Source organism: Gossypium hirsutum, chromosome D03, assembly GCF_007990345.1.
Source record: "Gossypium hirsutum isolate 1008001.06 chromosome D03, Gossypium_hirsutum_v2.1, whole genome shotgun sequence".
In the NCBI taxonomy this organism is placed as follows: Eukaryota; Viridiplantae; Streptophyta; class Magnoliopsida; order Malvales; family Malvaceae; genus Gossypium; species Gossypium hirsutum.
Window position 1 is genome coordinate 5,549,506 of NC_053439.1, and position 19,670 is coordinate 5,569,175.

The window sequence follows — 19,670 nt, forward strand, 5'->3', positions numbered from 1 at the left end:
GAAAGTTGCAGAGTTCTTGGAGATACCCTTTACACCAGACGAAGAAAACAATAAGATTGTGAAAGAAATAGTGGAATTGTGTAGTTTTGAGAATTTGAGCAATCAGGATGTGAATAAAAGTGACGTCCTATTAGCAACTCTGATCTCTTCAGGAAAGGTGAAGTTGGCAATTGGGTTAATCATTTATCACCTCAAATGACTAAAATATTGGATCAGATTACAGAACAAAAGTTTCAAGCTACCGTATTCAACTTCCATTGCTTCACAGCATTTCATGCTATTACTTCCATAAATATGATTTATATTTTGATAAGGTAGTCTCAGTATCATGTTTTTATGTTGTAATAATCACATCAATCATGTAATTTTATGAACACAAATACAACGAATATAACGTGTAATAAATCTATTTTTGTGTTTATTAAAAATTATGATATTTATATAGATGTTAAATTAAAGGCTGTGGAAAAATAATATATGCTAGTGTTTTAATTTACTGCTTTACTTCTATTAGACTTTAATTAGAATATGGTTTTACAAACTTATAAATAGACATAGTCTATACTCCTCTTGTATCATTCGAATTCGACATAGTGAATTTTTCTTCTCCTCTATCCGTGATATTTTTTCGAAAGGGTTTCCACGTAAAATTCTATGTGTTCTATTTTTCTCTTTCTTTGCGATTCATTGTCATTATTGACGTTCAATTTTCACGATCTTTAAACTAAGTTGGTTTCATTAAATTTGTTGATCGAAATAATATTACTTTTGATTCTTAATAAAAAAATATATAATTTTTTTTAATTTAAAAATGTTTTTTTAAGAAAAAACCATATGTATTCAAAATCCAAGAAAATAAAAGAACTGTAGGATGACTAACGGGGAGGATCACTAAACCTAAGTCAGCAGGCTCACTCCACACACCCATAACCTATTTTTCTACATCCTCGTCAAACGAGCTCATCAGATCATTAACATTCAAAGGTTCTAAGAAATAAACAGGTAAAACAATTCATTCATTGTGGTTTACATGTAATAAGGCTATCTGAAAGAGAAAATGAGCTACCTATTAACCAAATGAACCCAACAAAGAGATAGTGCTGAAACAATGAACATAGCACCAAGCAATCAGAAATTAAACAACCGAATTTAGAATCATCCACTATGGTCGAGTCAACACATGCACAACTGACATACAATCCAACATGATGATGACATGGCCTAGATGCCAAGATTTTAGCCACGACAAAGCCTCCCTGACAGCAAAAGACTCTATTATCCTAGGACTGAACGACGCCCTTTCAAACCCCGTAAGGCCTTTTACTAGGTGACCATGATTGTCGTGAATAACCACCTGTAACACCCCTTACCCGAGACTGTTTCCGGATTCGAGCATGAGACGTTACTTGACTTAACTTAAAAGTTCGGGGCATAAAAATTTACTTTTAAAAGTTATTTCACTGTTCATAATAAGGTTGTCCACCTGCGTAGCAGTCACTAAATCAATTATAACTCGAGCTACGAAACTCTAAATTTAGATACGTAAATTTTACCTGAAACTAGACTCATATATCGTTTTACCATAATTTTTTTAGAATTTTTCGTTTGTCCAATTAGTACAGTTTATTAGTTAAAGTCTCCCCTATTCCACTGATCAATTGTCCTGACCTCTCGTCACTAAAATTCAATTATCTCATTGTACAGACTTCATATGGTGTTCTTACTTGTTTTTACAGAAAATAGACTCAATAAGGAATCTAGACATATAAATTAAAACTCATAACTATTTTTTTACAAGTTTTAATGATTTTCCAAAGTTAGAACAGGGGATTCCGGAAACCACTTTGACCTTTTCTAACTAAAATGCAAATATCTCAGAATACATAATTCCTTTGTCTACACCGTTATTTTTCTCTGAAAATAGACTCAATAAGCTTTAATTCTATATCTCATCTACCCTCTAATTCATTTTCTACTATCCTTGGTGATTTTTCAAATTCACGTCACTACTGTTGTCTCAAAACTGATTCACTACCAATTTTTACTTCTTCATGATTTCTATGCATAATTTATCACCTAGACATTTATAACAACAAACACCTTCATACTTAGCCATTTTAATAACTATTCATCATCAAATATTTACATATCATTTTTTGGTCATATCTTAAGAATATGCAATCGAAATAACCAAGTCCCTATACATGCCATAGCTCAAAACATTTATCGTCTTAAAATACCGAGTTGTGATGGTTGATAGTGTGAACGCTCTCTGACGTCTTCAAGATCCCGACTATGCTTGATAATACTATATGAAAGAAAAAGAAATAAAAGAAATAAGCATAAAGCTTAGTAAGTTTACAAGTAAATAAATAACAACATTTATCATAAACAATTATATTCATAAATTTTTATTAAGCATTAAGATCTTTACTTTCTTTTTTACTTACTCTCTTACTCGTTTACTTACTTGCTTGCTTAACTTACTCCTTCGTTGCTGAAATTTATTTTCTCAACTGATAACTGAGATACTCTTAATCTTATTTACTCACCTGAACTTGTCTATTAGGCTTTTACCTGAACTTTCATGTAACATCGTCTATTTATTAGTCCGTTGAATCACTTGGAATACTAAGGATACTCAGGTCTCCTGTCTGAATATAACATGCCAAAGCTATGTCCCAGACATAGTCTTACATGGGATGTTTCTTGTACTGCCAATGTCATATCCTAGATATGGTCTTACATTGGAGTTCTCATATAGGTGCCTATGCCATGTCCCAGACATGGTCTTACGGGGGACCTCTCATCTCGGTGCCCACACCATGTCCCAGACATGGTCTTACATGGGACCTCTCATCTCGGTGCCAACGCCATGTCCCAAACATGGTCTTACATGGGACCTCTCATAATCTCAATGATGCCAATGCCATGTCCCAGACATGGTCTTACATGGTTCCTCTTTACCCAAATGTCATGACATTTGTATCCAATACATTCTTCATGTTTCAACGGGGCCTTTTAACACTGATTCTCTGTCATCTCATACTTGAGTTAACATTAGATATTTTCATGAAATAAATACATAATTGTTGAAAAATAACAGCATTAATAATAATTATCAAAATATTGTATTTATTTACCGTAAACTTACCTCGGTACAAAATATGATCAAATCTAGCACTTTAGTCCTCAACCTTTTTCTTTCCCCGGTCTAACTCCGGATTTTGTTCTTCTTGATCTATAATAGGAAATTTAGCTTATTTAATCTCACATTCATCAAAAAGTCTTTAACTCGAACTTTAACAAAATTATGTTTTTGCCCCTAAACTTTTGTATATTTACACTTTTGTCCCAAAGCTCAAAAATTAAATTTCATCCCTTATTCTTATGTTTCATGACATGCTGAACATTTTTCCCTTCTATGGAAACATCAAATTCTCACTCTAACACTTACTTATGAACATTAGGTATTTTTACCGATTATGTCGTTTGACTTGTTTTCACTTAAAATCTCTTAGCAAAAGTTGTTTAACATAATTTCAAGCTTCATATTCTACCATAAAACATCAAAATGAACACATTTCACCAATGGGTATTTTTCCAAATATGAACCCTAGGTTAAATTATTGCTAGAATAAGCTAAATCAAGTTACCAAGACTCCAAAAACGTAAAGAACATTAAAAACGGGGCTAGAACAGACTTACAATCGAGCTTGGAAGCTTGAAAAACTCTAGCCATGGTTTCCCCTTGTGAAATTCGGCCATGGGGTTGAAGATGGACAAAAATTGGCTTTTAATTTTTTTAAATTCATTTTAATAACTAAATGACCAAAATTCTCTTAATGAAAAACTTTGGAAACATGCCTAACCATGTCCATTTTTGTCTACCAACTTAACCAATGGTCTAATTACCATATAAGGACCTCCAATTTAAAATTTCATAACAATTAGACACCTCTAACTTGTAGAACTCAACTTTTGTACTTTTTACAATTTAGTCCTTTTGACTAAATTGAGTGCCCAAACGTCGAAATTTTCGAACGAAATTTTCACGAAATCATTTTGTGAAATCGCAGACCATAAAAATATAATAAAATATTTTTTTCCTCATTAGATTTGTGGTCCCGAAACCACTGTTCCGACTAGGCCCAAAATCAGGATGTTACACCACCCCCAACCTCGATAGCATGTTTGTCTTCAAAATTAAGGCATCAACAGGGGCGAATCTAATGGGGCTAGCAGAGGGCTCGACTCAATTTTTTATTTTGACCAATTTAAAATTTTTAGTAAAGGTAGAATTGTACTTTGGCCCCCTAAAAATGATAAAAATTTAATTTAATCCTTTAAAAATTATGGTAGTAAAAATTATAATTTAATTTCGGTCTTCCCTAAAAAAATTTTCTAACTTCGCCCCTGGGCATCAACGTTGAATTTGATAAAACCATGAGGAGGTGACTGCCAACATATTGTCCCATACGAACAAGGAACGAGTATCACCACCTAAGCCATCTCCCTCCTGCACACCGACGTAACCCACACCCACCATACCCGAGGCTGACGGATCACTGGCAGAAGTATAAACCATGTTGGCTACCATCCAATCTTGCACTAAACAGTCAGCATTTCAGATAACCCAAGACGGAGAAAGCTCACAATGCTGCCATTGAATGAGATTCTAGGCTAACCTAATTTACCGTAGAAGCACAAGCCCTCGGCGCATGGCCACATCGTTTGACAAAGCCAACAGTCCCAACAAAAAATCATTCCATGTAACATTATCGGTAGGGACATTTGCAGGCCATCGAACTGCCTGCGCTTTACAACAATGCAACAGAACATGTTCAACATCCTCATCCCCATGGCCCTGGTAACATTTGGCTGACACCGCAATACACGTCTCAAGTAGCCGCATTTTAACAGGAAGAAAATGGTGCAGGCAACGCCATATGAATTCCTTCACTCGAGGGGAACTTGCACTTGCCAAACTTGTTGCCAAGGTCCATCCCTAGCCAATCCATTCACGTTTGGGTACATGTTCATCGCTGTTATATAGGCTGACTTAACACTATACTAACCAACAACAGTAAAATGCCATATAAGCTTGTCAAGATGAGGACTTAAGCTGAAGAGGACTCACTATATATATTTTTTATTCCTAACATAAATTCGGTAACAAATTTAAATAATAACTTAATAATAAAACTTAAAACTTTGAGAGCCTCAAATAAACATTAAAAGATTCTAATAAAATAACAAACAAATAAAATAAAATAAAAATACACAAATATCTAAGTTATTCCTATATATATATATAGGAATGATGGAACACCTCTAAAATTGAACTTTTATTGACATTTAAAAGAAACAACTTCAAAGTCGACACCTAGAAATTTGCTATAAAAATAAAGAAATATATATTTAAAATATTTGAAATTTGAATTACAATATTTATATTATTAAAAATAGTTTTCGAAAAATGATTTTAATAAAATGGAAAAATATTTTACTTTCAAAAAATCAATTTAGCTTTTAAAATTTATTTTTTTGTGAGTTGCAACAAAAAATTGGCGAAATTATAAACAAACAGATAGTACAGAAACTAATATAATAATATAACCAAATATCTAACTTAAGAACAAAATTGAAAGATAAAATAGATTCCTGGATGAAATTAGATCTATTAATTGGATTTTAGGACAAAGTTGGTGGAGCCCCTAACACTTGAAGCTTTCAATAACAGTCTCTCCTGCTCAACTTCTAGCAAACGATCCCTCACGCCACTTTACGCAGGGCCTGCTTTTCCTCGAACATTCTAGAGCAATGGAACAAGCGAAGACGGAAACGCAACCCAACTCCAGCTCAGCTCCGATCCGAGAACCGAACCTGAAAGACTCGGATCCCGCAATGGATGCGGAGGGCTTTGTTGTGGTTCCAACATCAGAGCCACAGGAAAAGGAAGAGAAAGAGACTCAGAATCCGAAAGTGAGTCAGATTCAAAGCGAGCAATCACCGGTTCAGTCACCATCCGGATCGAGGAAATCAGTTCATTGGAGTCCGGAATTGATCAGCGAATCGCGTGCTGTGGATCACAGTTCCACCATGTCAGCTCCTGACGGATCCAATCCTTACGTTACTCATGCTCCGCCTACGGAATCTTCTTCTGCTTCCTTCAAAGGCAAGCCATTACACATTTTATTTCTATTTTGATTCTTTTTAAAAAAATTAATTATTAAATTATTTGTTTTCTGAACTTGGAAACAGAGAAGATGGACACAGTGAAGGATGTCTTAGGGAGATGGGGGAGGAAGGTGGCAGAAGCGACGAGGAAAGCGGAGGATCTGGCCGGGAACACGTGGCAGCACTGTATTTTTTCTGTTTTCTTTTAGAATTTCAATTGCTTTCTAGTTTATTTTTAATATTTGGTGCTTCCCCTCTTGGTTGGATTTGTAGATGGTATGAATTCGATTGCGATTGCGCTTTTAGGGTTAGAATTGATATTGAGTGCTTGGTCATTTCGGCTGGTTGATATTACTGAAAACTGAAATCTCAGATACTGAATTAGGGTTTAATATCTGGGTACACTATTTGGTGGGGTTCGTGTTTTGTATAGCTGGCTAGTTCTAAGAGTACTATAGGATATTAGGGAAGCATCATTTGGGCAATGGTTGGACAACTTTAGATATTGTGATTAAGGAAAGGGAGAGAATGTAATAAACTTCATTCTTTTTTCTTGTTTTTAACATGCTTTTAGGAAATGTAGTATTGATTTGTCAAGTGTTGGCTGGAGTTAGCATTTGTCTTAAATATTTACTTGGGAAAGAATAGAATTTGATGTAAGATTTAAGGTCAGGGTACTGCAGTTTCCTCAATTGGCATGTTCACTTCTTATAAAGCAGGCTTAAGATTTGAGTTATAGACTTGCATTTAATCAAACAGAAGACTTGAGCTGATAAAATATTTGACAAAGCAAAATGCGACTTATTTACACCCTAGCCAAGGGAGGTAATCAGGGGTGAGAAAACCTGGTGGACCTTCTGTACAAACATCTACCCAAACATAGAGTTAGTGTTATGAATGGCTCAGTAAAAGGGGGGGCATGACATAGCATTAGTTTCCAGAGATTTAGTGGTTATTGCTCCCATATCTCTCAATGGTTAGTAAGAGCTTTCTAGTCTCATGTGGTTGACCTTGGATCAGAAGCAAGCTAGTTGTTCCTCTATTCTGCATTTAGTCATATAGCTAGTTATTTAAAGTTTAACCATTTTAGTTTTCTTAAGTCATGGGTATCATCTGATTTATCCTTAGGGATGCTCAAAACTTACCCATATATTAAATATAACTGAAAGTATATTCTTGTTTCTTCTAATCAATAGAATTGTTATTATCCAAACCATGTTTGCTATTTCTTTGTTGAGATGTCTCGTGGACATTTGTTGATGACAACTCTTGCACTATAAATGTCTCCTAAACTTTGTCCAACTTTGGGGTCTCTTTTTTTTTTTTTTTTCTCCTTATACTTCTCACCTTCTGTCTCTAACATTAGAACTCTATTCATCCTCCTAATTGCTTTCTTTAAGTGCATGCTACAATCATGTAAATTGTGCATCACTTTCTTAATGCTTACATTGTTTCTTGAGCAGTCTATAACACAATTGCACATCCCTTTTGTACTGAAGGCCATCTCTAACTCCTTATTTGCTACATTGTCGCCACTTTTTTGGTCATTATTCATTACATTGCCTCAACTTTGGCATACACAGAATGATCACAAAGTAATGATCTTATGCATCCTTCATCATGCCTGGATTCTTTTCTATTGGTCTTGTATGGCACCTTTTAGAATCATACTGTTGCTTCTGTTTGGGCATGGGACATTGTCAAAGATTCAATTTTATAAAAGACAGAAACATGGAAAATTTTGTGGGCACTTTCAAATTAAAATAATATGCTATTTCTGATTTTTCCCCTTTTGCTCTCACCCCGTGTCTTCTGTCTTGCTTATGAAGTAGTATGACATACATAAAATTACTTAAAATATGTTTTTCGCTTTTCTTTATCAGTAAAAACAAGTCCTAGTTTTGCTGAGGCTGCCATGGGAAGAATTGCTCAAGGAACAAAGGTTTTAGCGGAAGGTGGCTATGAGAAAATTTTTAGACAAACTTTTGAGACGGTACCTGAAGAGCAACTTCAAAATTCTTTTGCATGTTACTTGTCCACATCGGCTGGTCCTGTCATGGGAGTTTTATATGTATCTACAGCAAAGCTTGCGTATTGCAGTGACAGTCCTCTTTCCTATCAAAATGGTAGCAAGACTGAATGGAGCTACTACAAGGTTTGTTTCCATTAGCCTTAACATGCTTCCATTTTAAAAGGACTGGTCACAATGAGATCCTATTTCCTCCACTTTATTCTGTTGAAGACACATCGCATCAGTAACTTTTTTGCATCAAAACATTTGGGTACAGGTTTACAGTATAGGGACTTACTGACTTACGATTCTTGATGTTTCTTTTGTCTGCTTAAACAGGTAGTTATCCCATTACATCAACTTAAAGCAATTAATCCTTCAACAAGCAGAGTCAATCCTTCTGAAAAGTACATCCAAGTTAGCTCTGTTGATAGTCATGAATTTTGGTTCATGGGCTTCTTAAATTACGAGAGTGCTGTTAAATGCCTACAGGAAGCTTTGCAACAGCATAGCTTACAATCTGTGTGATAATGATTTGACCAGTATATCGGTTGCAACATGTTGTCATGCAAGCATTTGGTCTGCTGCTTCGAGGCATTTGATAGTAAATGCTCCTTCGGAAGCTCTTCAATATTCTGTGGCAATGAAAAAATAGGTGAAAACATAGAGTGATATCTGGATATTATATGGCAATGAGAAGAAAAGAATACAATGATATCTGTTCTGTTTTAAACTCATCTGGTTGTAGTTTACTATAATCCTTCCAATAACTTATAGCATACTGAAGGTTTCCGGTGAAACTAGTTGCTGCGTTTCCTTCTCCTTCTCCCATTGATTTTTGTTGCCCCATTTCCATTACCCGTCTGGGTAGTTTCAACATCTTTTACTATATCAAAACTGCTTTGTCAAATAGGTTTCGATTAACAGGGTGAGGACTGAATCCTTGAAATCTGATTGGATTCATAGTGTAGTTGAATATCTGCATATTGCTTTGTAATGACGTAGATTCAGGTACAGTTCTGGGAACAACTTTGGAAGCTTATTAATTTCCCATAGTAGCAATGTCCAGAATCATTGGTATAATTTAATTTGTGATTAGCTTTATGAATAATAAATGCTAATGATAAGTGATTGGTTGCACCAAGGAGCAGTTGGTTAGATTTGGTTATTCGTGTTGTGTTTATATTAATTATGATAGGTTAGTAATATTAACTTTTATATTGTGGTGTTGTTATTTTTATTATGTTCATGTGCAACCCTTTTTGTACTCTTGTTCCCATATTTTATATTAGAAGTCCCTCATTTTTGCCACCATTAGATGCCATATTTGAACCACAGCTGATCCATAGAAATCTTGAGCTTAAACTATGAGATTTAAATTCAACATTGTAGACTATTTATGTTAAAATATATTGGATGTGCACAACATCCGAGTAGTAGCTTAAGAAAAACAAATAAATTTATAGTTTTAAATTAGATAATTCTCTCAACTGATTGAACGGAAATCGAATTAATTTAATTTAACTGCTTCTATTAGTTCAGTAGTAGGCGGGGGTGTAAACGTGTAAGCAAATTCAGGGTTTTTGAAGTCCTGAATTAGACCTTGTCTAAATAAGAGTAAAGATGTTTATGGAATTTTGAAAAACTCATACTTTTAGTATTATCTTAGTCGTCAAAGAATTTGATAATCAATAAAAATAAAGAAGGTGGACTGCTTGATTCACAAAAACATGGTTACTTTTTGGTGGGGATGATGATGATGATGGGTTATCCCATGAAATATCAATCAATGGCTATATTAGACTAAACTAATGCCTTTACATTAGTAAGTGGATTGCTATTATGCCCCTAATCACAAAGGCATTGATTGAGGTGGTGACTATGGAAAATGGGTCACTTTCTCTAATGCCTTCCTATACTTGGTATTTTATACACATTGATCACGGATTATTTCTCTCAATCTATACATTTTCTTTAATCTTTAAAAAATATGTGCATTTCCTATATATCACCTCAACCAACTTTTATTGTCACCCATTACCATTTTTCTTAATTTATTTGCTCCTCCTCCCTCGTTGGCCTATAAATATTAATTAGGGTTCCTCAAATAAACACTCCAAGGCAGAGCCCTTCTACCTCCATTAATTAGTAAAATTGTTTTTTATAACTTTTTTAGAGTTTCTTTTTTCATTTAAGTTCCTTTTAACCCTTTGTTTTTGACTCTTAAAACGTTATAATTTTATTCCTACACCAATTCGCAATCACTGTTTGTAAACCAAAAACACATCAAAATTTATTTGATAAAAAATTTTATATAGGTAAAGAATAAGTTAATCTACGAGGACTTGGCTTTGGTTTGTTCGGATTTTTTTTTCTATTTGTTCATAATAATTTTATTTAATTCTTTCCCTTTATATTAATATTGAGTTTTAAAATTTTGAATTTGTTGTTGGACTTTTTTTTATATATATTTTTCAATCATTATTCTGTAAAAGTTTGAAATTCTTGTAATAAATATTTATAAAAAAACATTTTTCAAGTAATATAAAAATCAATAATTGAAAATATTTTTTATATAAACTATTTTAAATTTTTTTTCTCTATTTTAAATATAAAATATTTATTTTTATATCATAAAAATAAAAAATAAAAAAAAATTCTATTTGATTGAAGTAACCATAGTTTATTAATTTGTATTCCCAAAATCATCCAAAAACTTGGGTTCAAATCGTTTTTCAGATTCTCTTTTTTTTTTTTTTGCGTTTTTGCTCGTCCAAAGTTGGAGGACAACACCACAAGGGGCAGGCAAGTATGTTAGCCTCCAAAATGGTAAAATTAAAGTTTAATCCTTCCAAAAATTATAAATTTACAAGTTAATACAAAAGCAAAATTGTATTTTAATTCTTAAAACTTTATAATTCAATTTTGACTTTTCCAAAAATGTTGAATCATCAGTTTTTTCAATCCATAAAATAATATAATAATAAATTTTCATTTTAATCCTTCTTCAAATTTATAATTTAGTTCTACCAAGAAAAAAGTTTTCACTTCGTCCTTGAATAAGTTGCAAGTATTAAGATATGAACTTAATTAGAAAATGGTAAAACTTATCATTTGAATGGTTGTCTCATATTGTTGCAGGGATCAAAGACGAAGAATTTCTTTTACAGATAGGCCGGTGATTGTTACCCTAAATTTCGTAGTCTAAAATATTAGGAAGTGGGGATCAAAGTTGGGGTAATGGAAAATAAGGGCAAAATTGGGCCCTCTCATATTATTTTTCTTTAATTAAAATAATATATTTTCATTGTCGGCGTATAAAACATTAAACAGTGTGGTTAATCTGTTAATTATGAGCCTATAATAATGTCAAAATCAAAGAGTTTTGTATGAGAAAAACTTAAAAAAAGGTAGATTAATTAGGTGACCCATCGACTATCAAGAATATAGAATTTTTTTTTTATTTCGTTAGCTTGGATGTCATTTCACTAAGATATCATTCTATTCTATGCTGTATTTGAGAATAAAATAACACTTCAATTTTTAAGACGTTAAGAGATGAACATCAAAATTTAGTTACGCGGTTTGAAACTTTCTACGTATGCGAGCTTTGCCAAAGAGTAACCTACTATATGTCAACAAGTTCATGACATGATTTAAATCCAACTCACTCACCAATTTACAACTTTACTCCTATATTCAATTTAGATCGCTCTCCCCACTAAAACCTTTTATTTGAAAATTTAGTTGTAAACTAGTCAATATGGGCATTTTACTTACAATGAATTTGCACTAAAAAGAAGTTTCTAACAGAAAAAGAGTAAGTGCTCTTAACTATAATAAACCTTTTGTTAAATAGGTGTTTAATGGCTTGCAAAAGTACAACCAGCAATGGATCTCCACCACCTCAATAATAGCATTCGATAATGTCTTCAATATGGGATAAAGTCATCAAGATAATCTCACGATCATCTTCATGGCAAATCAAATCTTTTCATATAAGAAAATTTTAATCACATTGAAAGTTTTTATAGCATCGGTTTGACTTGATTTTCACATTAGAGTGTTGGTTAGAATATGTCAATTACATATGACAAGTTATATTGACCTACCAAATGCAAACTAAGTTACAATTACAGTCACATTTAACACTAATATTATGTACATAATGCAATAAATCTCAAAATAATATATATTTTAATTTCGTACAATTATATACATAAAAATTTAATTTTGACTTAATTTTACGTATTTAGAAAATTAAATAAATCCAATTATTCTCATAAATTGGGAGGGGGCAAGAAGGAAAGCAAATTCAGAGCAACCAGGGGACTCACCACGGGTCCAAAGCCGTGGGTTGAATGAATGCCACCATGGAATAGCAGCACAAAAGGAAGCGGTCCAGATCTCGTCTCTGGGGATCCTGCTAGGGAAAAAACGATGCTTTTTGGGGTTGGGTTGGCCCCCCTTGTTCCAGGTCCCAGTAAAGATAATTGCTTGTATACACACAAAAAAAAAAAAACAAGCTTTAAATACCATGTTAGTTATAGTGTTAATGGTTTGTGAAAATTGAACTAAAATAAAATTTCATGTAAGTAATTACATAAAATTAAAGTTCATATATCACATTACACATATAATCGAAGTTCATGTATAATTTTAAGATTTATCTATTTTATTATTTAGTTTGACGTTCCAATCAAAACAAAGCCAAATCTTATATTATATGTTAGTTTATAAAAAAAATAAAATATTTATACTCGATGCACTAACAACATAAAATTCTATATACAATTAGAGAATCAAATGATGATATATCACTCAAAACTTTTAAAAAAGAATTCACTTATCTTCATTTTAAATGACGTATCATTATTTAATTTCTTGACAGTTTATAAAATTATACATTTTCAATACATTAAATATTAACCCGAAAAATAATAAATTATTTACTTTGCTGTGATATTATTTAACCAAACAACAACTATTAAAATTTATTTTTTTTAATAATCCAAATAAAAGATTTCTGCATTATTTCCTTTTCTTTTTTCTTTTGTTAAAGTCTATCCAAATATAACACTAATGCTAATCATATTGGGTCAAGCATATTTCAACTTTAAACATTACATTAAAAATGATGCATACTTTTTAGAGTGGATAGCTGCTCTTAATCTTTAGTTTACTTCTCAATCAATCCAACAACATCAATTTTCAGCAATGTCGGTTACCTTCTAAGAATATTTTTTTAAAGCTTAGGCCATCATTGTCTCTTACATTAAGATTTCACATTCTCTGGTTACCTATTCCAATATCTTCTCATTTCTTTGGCCCCATCTTACTAAGTTCATTAAAGTAAAAAAACAAAAAATTACTGAAATTTAAAAGAATTCAAATAGTTTATAAATTTATAGAAAATGCTTTTAAAAAATATATATTTAATGTTTACAATTTAAAGTTAGTTTATTAACCTAGAAGCTATGAGGAAGACAGGTCAATAAATGAGGGTAATTTTTCCCAATCCTAGCAGGTTATAGTAGCCAAGTTCTTAGTTTGGCTTCAAATGCACGTTTAGAAAGAAAAAAAAATTGTTTACCATTGCGCCAATATGGCCTTGGTTCAATTGGTAAAGGCGTAAACTTTAGCTCTTAACTATCCAAGTTTGAGACCTGCTATTTGTAATTATATGTGTAAGTCTTTGAATCTCATCATGTGTAATTAGACAGTTCATTTGTAATAATTCGATACTTGTGATTACTTGGATAAACATTTCTTTAAACTTCAAAAGTACTTTTAACATCCAAAAGCTCATTCTCATGTTACACTTCAACTCTATTATTTATGTTTGAGCTCAAATCTAAGTTGAGATTTATGAATACTAAAAAAAACTAAAATATTGAGAGTTTAAAGGCGAAATCTAATCAACACAAAATTAAACATAGTCAAAAGAGACCATGTTTAACATGGTTGAACCATTGTTGTCCTATGTAACGTTACAATGACAATTTGATGATCTCTAAATGTTGCTATAAGTTCAATATTTGAGATGACACTGGAAACTTATATCATCAGAACGAAATATCACTATACCTATACCGACGCACAAGACCATTGGTATTGGTAGCAAATCAAATCAAATTTTGTTTACGATAATTTTACTGATAGTTTTACTTTGGTGATGCCTAAACCATCGATATAAGCTCTTTGACCTATTTTGACGACTTTTATTTTCATTAATAAAAGTCTATACCGACGATATATGTACCCATGGTGATTTCTGCATTGGAATAATCATTTTAACCATTGGTATATGATTTTTAGACCTATAATGGAATTTTTATTTTTAGCGGTGTTTTTCAAACTGTCATTATATGACAATTTGTTTGTAGTAAAGTTTTGCACATACAAGTTATAGACCTTCACAAATATTGGACTTAACAACTTCTAACTTTGGAACAATTTCCATCAACATTTACCTTCAATCTTCAACCACGCCAATTCTCTTTTATTATCTCAAAATTTGTCGAAGCACCACTTGCTAGTTGAGATCTCCACCAGCAATTGGCATCTCATTGCAGCAAATCTCCTCTTACATTTTTCTGAACTTGCAAACACAATTTGCATCATGATGAGTCTTGAATCATTGCTTTGATACTATTTACTGAAAATTTGTATGGAAAACATGAGATCGACTGTACTTAAAAGAGATAATATTTTAACTTGGTTCAGCCCTTCTAACCTATGTATATTATCCAAAAAGGATAGAAGTCACTCTACTAATAAAAATCTTACTACTGTTTTTTCTTGGGTAAAACTATTAACCTGTTTTGAAAGATATCATGACTCACTGGTTAATTAAGCAAAATTAGAAACTCTCATTAAAAAAAAAAAGAAAGGATGGTATGAAATAAGGATTCATATTAGTAATTTTATCCTGAATTTCAAAATTTTCATTTTCATTTGATTTTTTTTTCGGGATGAAAATATTAATGTGGCATTAAACTATTGAAAAATGAATACAGATGACGTGGCGTCCCTGTTTCATACAACTATTTCCCCTTAAGAAAACCGTAAGAATACATCCCTCGTCTTCATACTTCTAAAGGCTTCTTATCCTCTATATAAGGGTATATTACTTGATCACCAAATCTACCTCTTAAGTGATAAACTTAATTTAATGTTCAGCCAATAAAAAAATATCAAAACCCAAACTTTATATTTTCAATTACAATTTGGTTGATATATACGTAATAAAACTTAATTAATTTAGCAAGTTACTTGACTCAAGTATTAGGATACTTGAGTTATTCATAGCTCGGTTTATTTCTAACTCAACAATGTCTTTGTCTTATTCAGATTTAAGGTTTTCTCGAATTAAACTTGAGCAGCTTCTAAATAAAAATATCTAGTTTAGACTATACTTACAAAATCCTTCCTAAATTCGATATGGATTTAAAAAAAAAAGGTTATAATTAAAGATTTGAAATTAATAGTAATGGGTCACTAATTAGCATTTTTTTTCTCCTCAATTGATTTCTTTTTCAAAGCAACTAATCATTTCCAAATTCCACCTACCTAATAATCAAAATGTTTGCTTTATAGTTTCTTTCTTCTTGGTTCAAAGGTACTTGGTTAATTAAGTTGCAAACACAAGCATAATAATAACACCTAAAAGCAAGATAAATCATGTCAAATGTTTCACTCTTCTAGTCACCATTGTTCTTCCCTTTTTACTGTTCCAAGGTCAAATATTTTCCTTTATTTGCAAGGTGAAACAGAGTATGTTTTTGCCTATATGAAATAGGAAAATCCCATGTCTTTCTAGCTTAGGTGAAACAGGAACAAGCGTGCAAATTAAAACTATAGTCTATAGTATGATCAGAAGTGTGAATTTCAAGATACATTTAGGAAATCAAAACAAATTAAATGTTACATTTAACATGTTGAATTTATAGAATTTGAATAAAGTCTATAATATCATCAAATAATTATATTAATTTTAACAAATAATTGAGATAGTGTTAATTGAAAGTTGAAATCACCTTTGGTTTTTGCTAATTTTTTCCATTTCATGTTGTCTAGATTTAACACCAATTCACAATCACTTTAAAAGTTTTATTAATCATAAAGTAAAAATTACAATCCCACACATATATTACATTAATATTTCATTTTAAGCAACACAATCAATAATTACAAGCATCAAACTAAATAAATAACTCATTTCAAATTACCATACAATAATGAATCTGAATCAAACCCTCGTATTATGGGATAGCTCAAAATTTCCAAGGTACCATTAAATTAAGGTTGTATTAGCAACATTTCTATGTTTTCTTTCTAGAGTTTACAAGTATAAATAAAATACAAGTAGAAACGAACAAATACCTGACATATTATTAGACAAAATCCAAACATAACAACATCATATAGTGAGTTTGGAGATCACATAATAATATCGCGTGGTAAGAAGCGAACTCGGATACTCAAAAATTCAAAATTTCAACATTTGCCAACAATACGAGTACGTTATTGATAGCAACATTACTACTGAATACACACCATGTAGAGGGACTTTTTGATAATGGAAACTAACAACCAAAACCAAGTATTTACACTACAAATCAATAAAAAGTTGAACCAAGAACAAAAAAAAAAAATCAGATATAACCATGAATATGAGGCCTAAATAATTTAAGAACTCTTGATTGTGATTGGGATAATATAAGAGCTGGTTGAACACCAAAACTTTTGCAGAAATGGATGCACTTGGGATTGAAACAAATTGTACAAGAGTAGAAGGGCAGGTGATGCAATTGTCATAAATTAATTAGATATCCCTCCTATCATTGTTGCAAAGAGGGGATGGGGGTACGCAAGAATTTATGTACAATCTCAACTCTCGACTCTCAAAAGAGAATATCTTCCATTTAGGTGAAGGCAGGGACGGTAGTGGAGAGAACCCATTTGTGTTTGTCAGCACAATTTTAGAAATTTCTTACCCTACCTTTTTTACTTTCCTCTAACTCCCCCCTCCCCCATATGTTCATTATTGAATACCAACCACAACTTGTCTTCCCTCACACCATTTGAAACAAATTCCAACAATTTGTTTTTGATAGAAACAATTAATTTCATGTCTTTACATTTATTCTCTTTTATCCAAGTATTGCTTAGTATTTATCTAATTATATACCTAAGCTTAGTTATCTAGAAATCTATTTAGTACAAAGAAAGTTTAAGTTGAAGGATAAAAAAAATTACAAATGTTAAGATTTGAATCACAGCTTTATAAATGTCATCTTTTAATAATTATTGCATTAATTGTTGATTTTTTTTATTAAAGAGTAGAGATTAGGAGTTGTACGAAATTAAAGTCGATTAAATTTGAACACAAATTCTTTTCCACTATGATTGTTATTAATTTAGAGATAATAAGAAATCATTTGAAACCAAAATAAAATTGTTGAGAAGAACTTTAGTTTGTATTTTTGAAAGACGAAGGTAAACATTTATGGTTATATGGCACTACAAAATACCCAACATGGTTGGAAAAAAAACCATAAAATATCCAATAAAATTCAGACATATAAAACTTGACCCAAACGTTGTATCAACCATATTCATGTGAGTGTATATATCCATCCAACGCAAGACAAATACATTTAATTCAAATATTGACTTGACATAGATCCTGTTGGGAGTAGATATCTAAAAATTAAACTTGAGACACAGGCAGACATGAAGTTAGAATGTTTAACTTGTCCATATATATAGGCTTAGTTTCAATGTTCACTATTCACACGTTTATGGAAGATATTCAAGTGGCAATTTTGTTGTTCCAAACTTTAAAAGTAAAAATCCCAATGAGTGGGTGCAGTAGTAAGTTAAATTACATTCTAAGGTTCGAATTTGAGTTCTCTCCCTCAAAATGATATTGTTGAGGGAAACAGCTACGAACTTCGAAAAAATTAATTTTTATAATCAGTAAAACAAATACATTAATCAGATTCTAAGGGTCAGATCAAGAGACTATCTACTAACAGTTAGCTATCCAAAATTGTTGAGGTTTCTCAACATTAACGGCTGGTGTTGTTGTATATGGTTGGTTGAATCTCCTAAGTCTTAATTTCTAAATTTCAAATCCTAAACATGATAGGGTTTATATTAATGCCTTTTTGGAGACATTTAAGGTTTGAAATTAAATGTTTGTTACTAAGTATAGGAAAATAGAAAAGAAATACAAAATGAGAAATGATTGAATATTCTATTATTGATTGCTTGATTGAATCTGTAGAGAAACAATACTTATATACATGAGTAAGTGTCAACTGCTGCTAACCAATTCTACTAACAATATACCATATTGTATAACAGACTGCTAACAACCTAACTTACCTTATACACTAACATACACTAACATTCACCCAACCTCTCAATAGGAAAAACTCGAAGCAAATTTTGAAATCGAGTAAACAAAGAGACAGACAGAGGTTTTGTGAAAATGTCAGCAACCTGGTCACATGCTGGTACCTCTCCGACAACAAGTGAACCTTGAGCGACCTTTTCTCAGACAAAAAATAGATCAAGTTCAACATGTTTGAACTTGGAGTGTAAGACCGAATTTGCAGCAACTGCTACTGCACTAGAATGATCACACCAAATAGTAGGCTAATCGACAGACGATATTTATAGCTCCGTTAGGAGAGAGGTTAACCACGTAACATCACTGGTAGCCGCAGCTAGACTACGATACTCAGCCTCTGCTGTTGACTGAGAAACAACTTGTTGCTTTTTCGAACACCACGATATAGATGTATCTCTAAAATACACACAATATCCTGTCGTAGATCTGCGATCATCAAAATCCAACCCCCAGTTGGCATCAGCATAACCAATGAGAGATAGTCGGACGGATGGACAAAAAATCAACCTATAATCTATGGTTCCACGTAAATACTGTAAAATTCATTTTAAAGCCATCAAATGTACTGAAATGGGTGCATGCATGAACTGACACACACATTTTACTGCATAAGCAATATCAAGTCGGGTTAGAACCACATATTGAAGTGCACCGGCAAGACTTCGATATTCTATAGAATCAACAAGACGATCGCCTTCATCTTTAGACAAAGCTGATGACCTAATCATTGGTGTCGCCCTCATCTTTAGACAAAGCTGATGACCTAATCATTGGTGTGTGGACACTTTTTGCATTAGTCAAAGAACTTCTATCAAGCAAATCTCTGATGTACTTGCGCTGGCAAATGAAGACTTCTAGTGGAGGATCAAGTGACTTCAACACCTAAGAAGTAATGAAGGTCCCCCATATCCTCAAGTGAAAATTCTTTATCTAATAGCTGAATAAAACTAGTTATACTGTCAGCCACACTTCCCGTAATAATAATATTATCCACATAGACCAGAACATAGATGACAAACTCTGTCGTTACACGAATAAACAGAGATGCATCAGATT

General features: G+C 32.3%; 2 protein-coding genes across 2 annotated transcripts; one reads left to right on the forward strand and one right to left on the reverse strand.

Moving 5' to 3' along the window:
- The first annotated feature begins 5,687 nt into the window (after positions 1-5,687).
- Positions 5,688-8,991, forward strand: LOC107950415 (GLABRA2 expression modulator). The gene is made up of 4 exons (XM_016885258.2): positions 5,688-6,178; positions 6,265-6,366; positions 8,064-8,335; positions 8,531-8,991. Exons 1-4 carry the CDS (start codon positions 5,824-5,826, stop codon positions 8,717-8,719), a joined length of 918 nt encoding a protein of 305 aa, XP_016740747.1. The 5' UTR covers positions 5,688-5,823; the 3' UTR covers positions 8,720-8,991.
- A 9,886-nt stretch (positions 8,992-18,877) lies between these two features.
- LOC107949995 (uncharacterized mitochondrial protein AtMg00810-like) lies at positions 18,878-19,357 on the reverse strand. Its single transcript, XM_016884748.1, has 2 exons — positions 19,220-19,357; positions 18,878-19,147 (listed from the first exon to the last, which is right to left on the reverse strand). The coding sequence occupies exons 1-2, from the start codon at positions 19,355-19,357 to the stop codon at positions 18,878-18,880; spliced, it is 408 nt and encodes a 135-aa protein (XP_016740237.1).
- Positions 19,358-19,670: the final 313 nt, after the last annotated feature.

Bases quoted from the DNA above. Each gene is read 5' to 3' on its own strand.
- LOC107950415 (XM_016885258.2), top strand. From the start codon at position 5,824: ATGGAACAAGCGAAGACGGAAACGCAACCCAACTCCAGCTCAGCTCCG. The intron at 6,367-8,063 runs GTATTTTTTCTG...TTTCTTTATCAG, and splicing joins CGGGAACACGTGGCAGCACT to TAAAAACAAGTCCTAGTTTT. The intron at 8,336-8,530 runs GTTTGTTTCCAT...CTGCTTAAACAG, and splicing joins CTGAATGGAGCTACTACAAG to GTAGTTATCCCATTACATCA.
- LOC107949995 (XM_016884748.1), bottom strand. From the start codon at position 19,357: ATGAGGGCGACACCAATGATTAGGTCATCAGCTTTGTCTAAAGATGAA. The intron at 19,148-19,219 runs GTAAAATGTGTG...TGAATTTTACAG, and splicing joins GACTTGATATTGCTTATGCA to TATTTACGTGGAACCATAGA.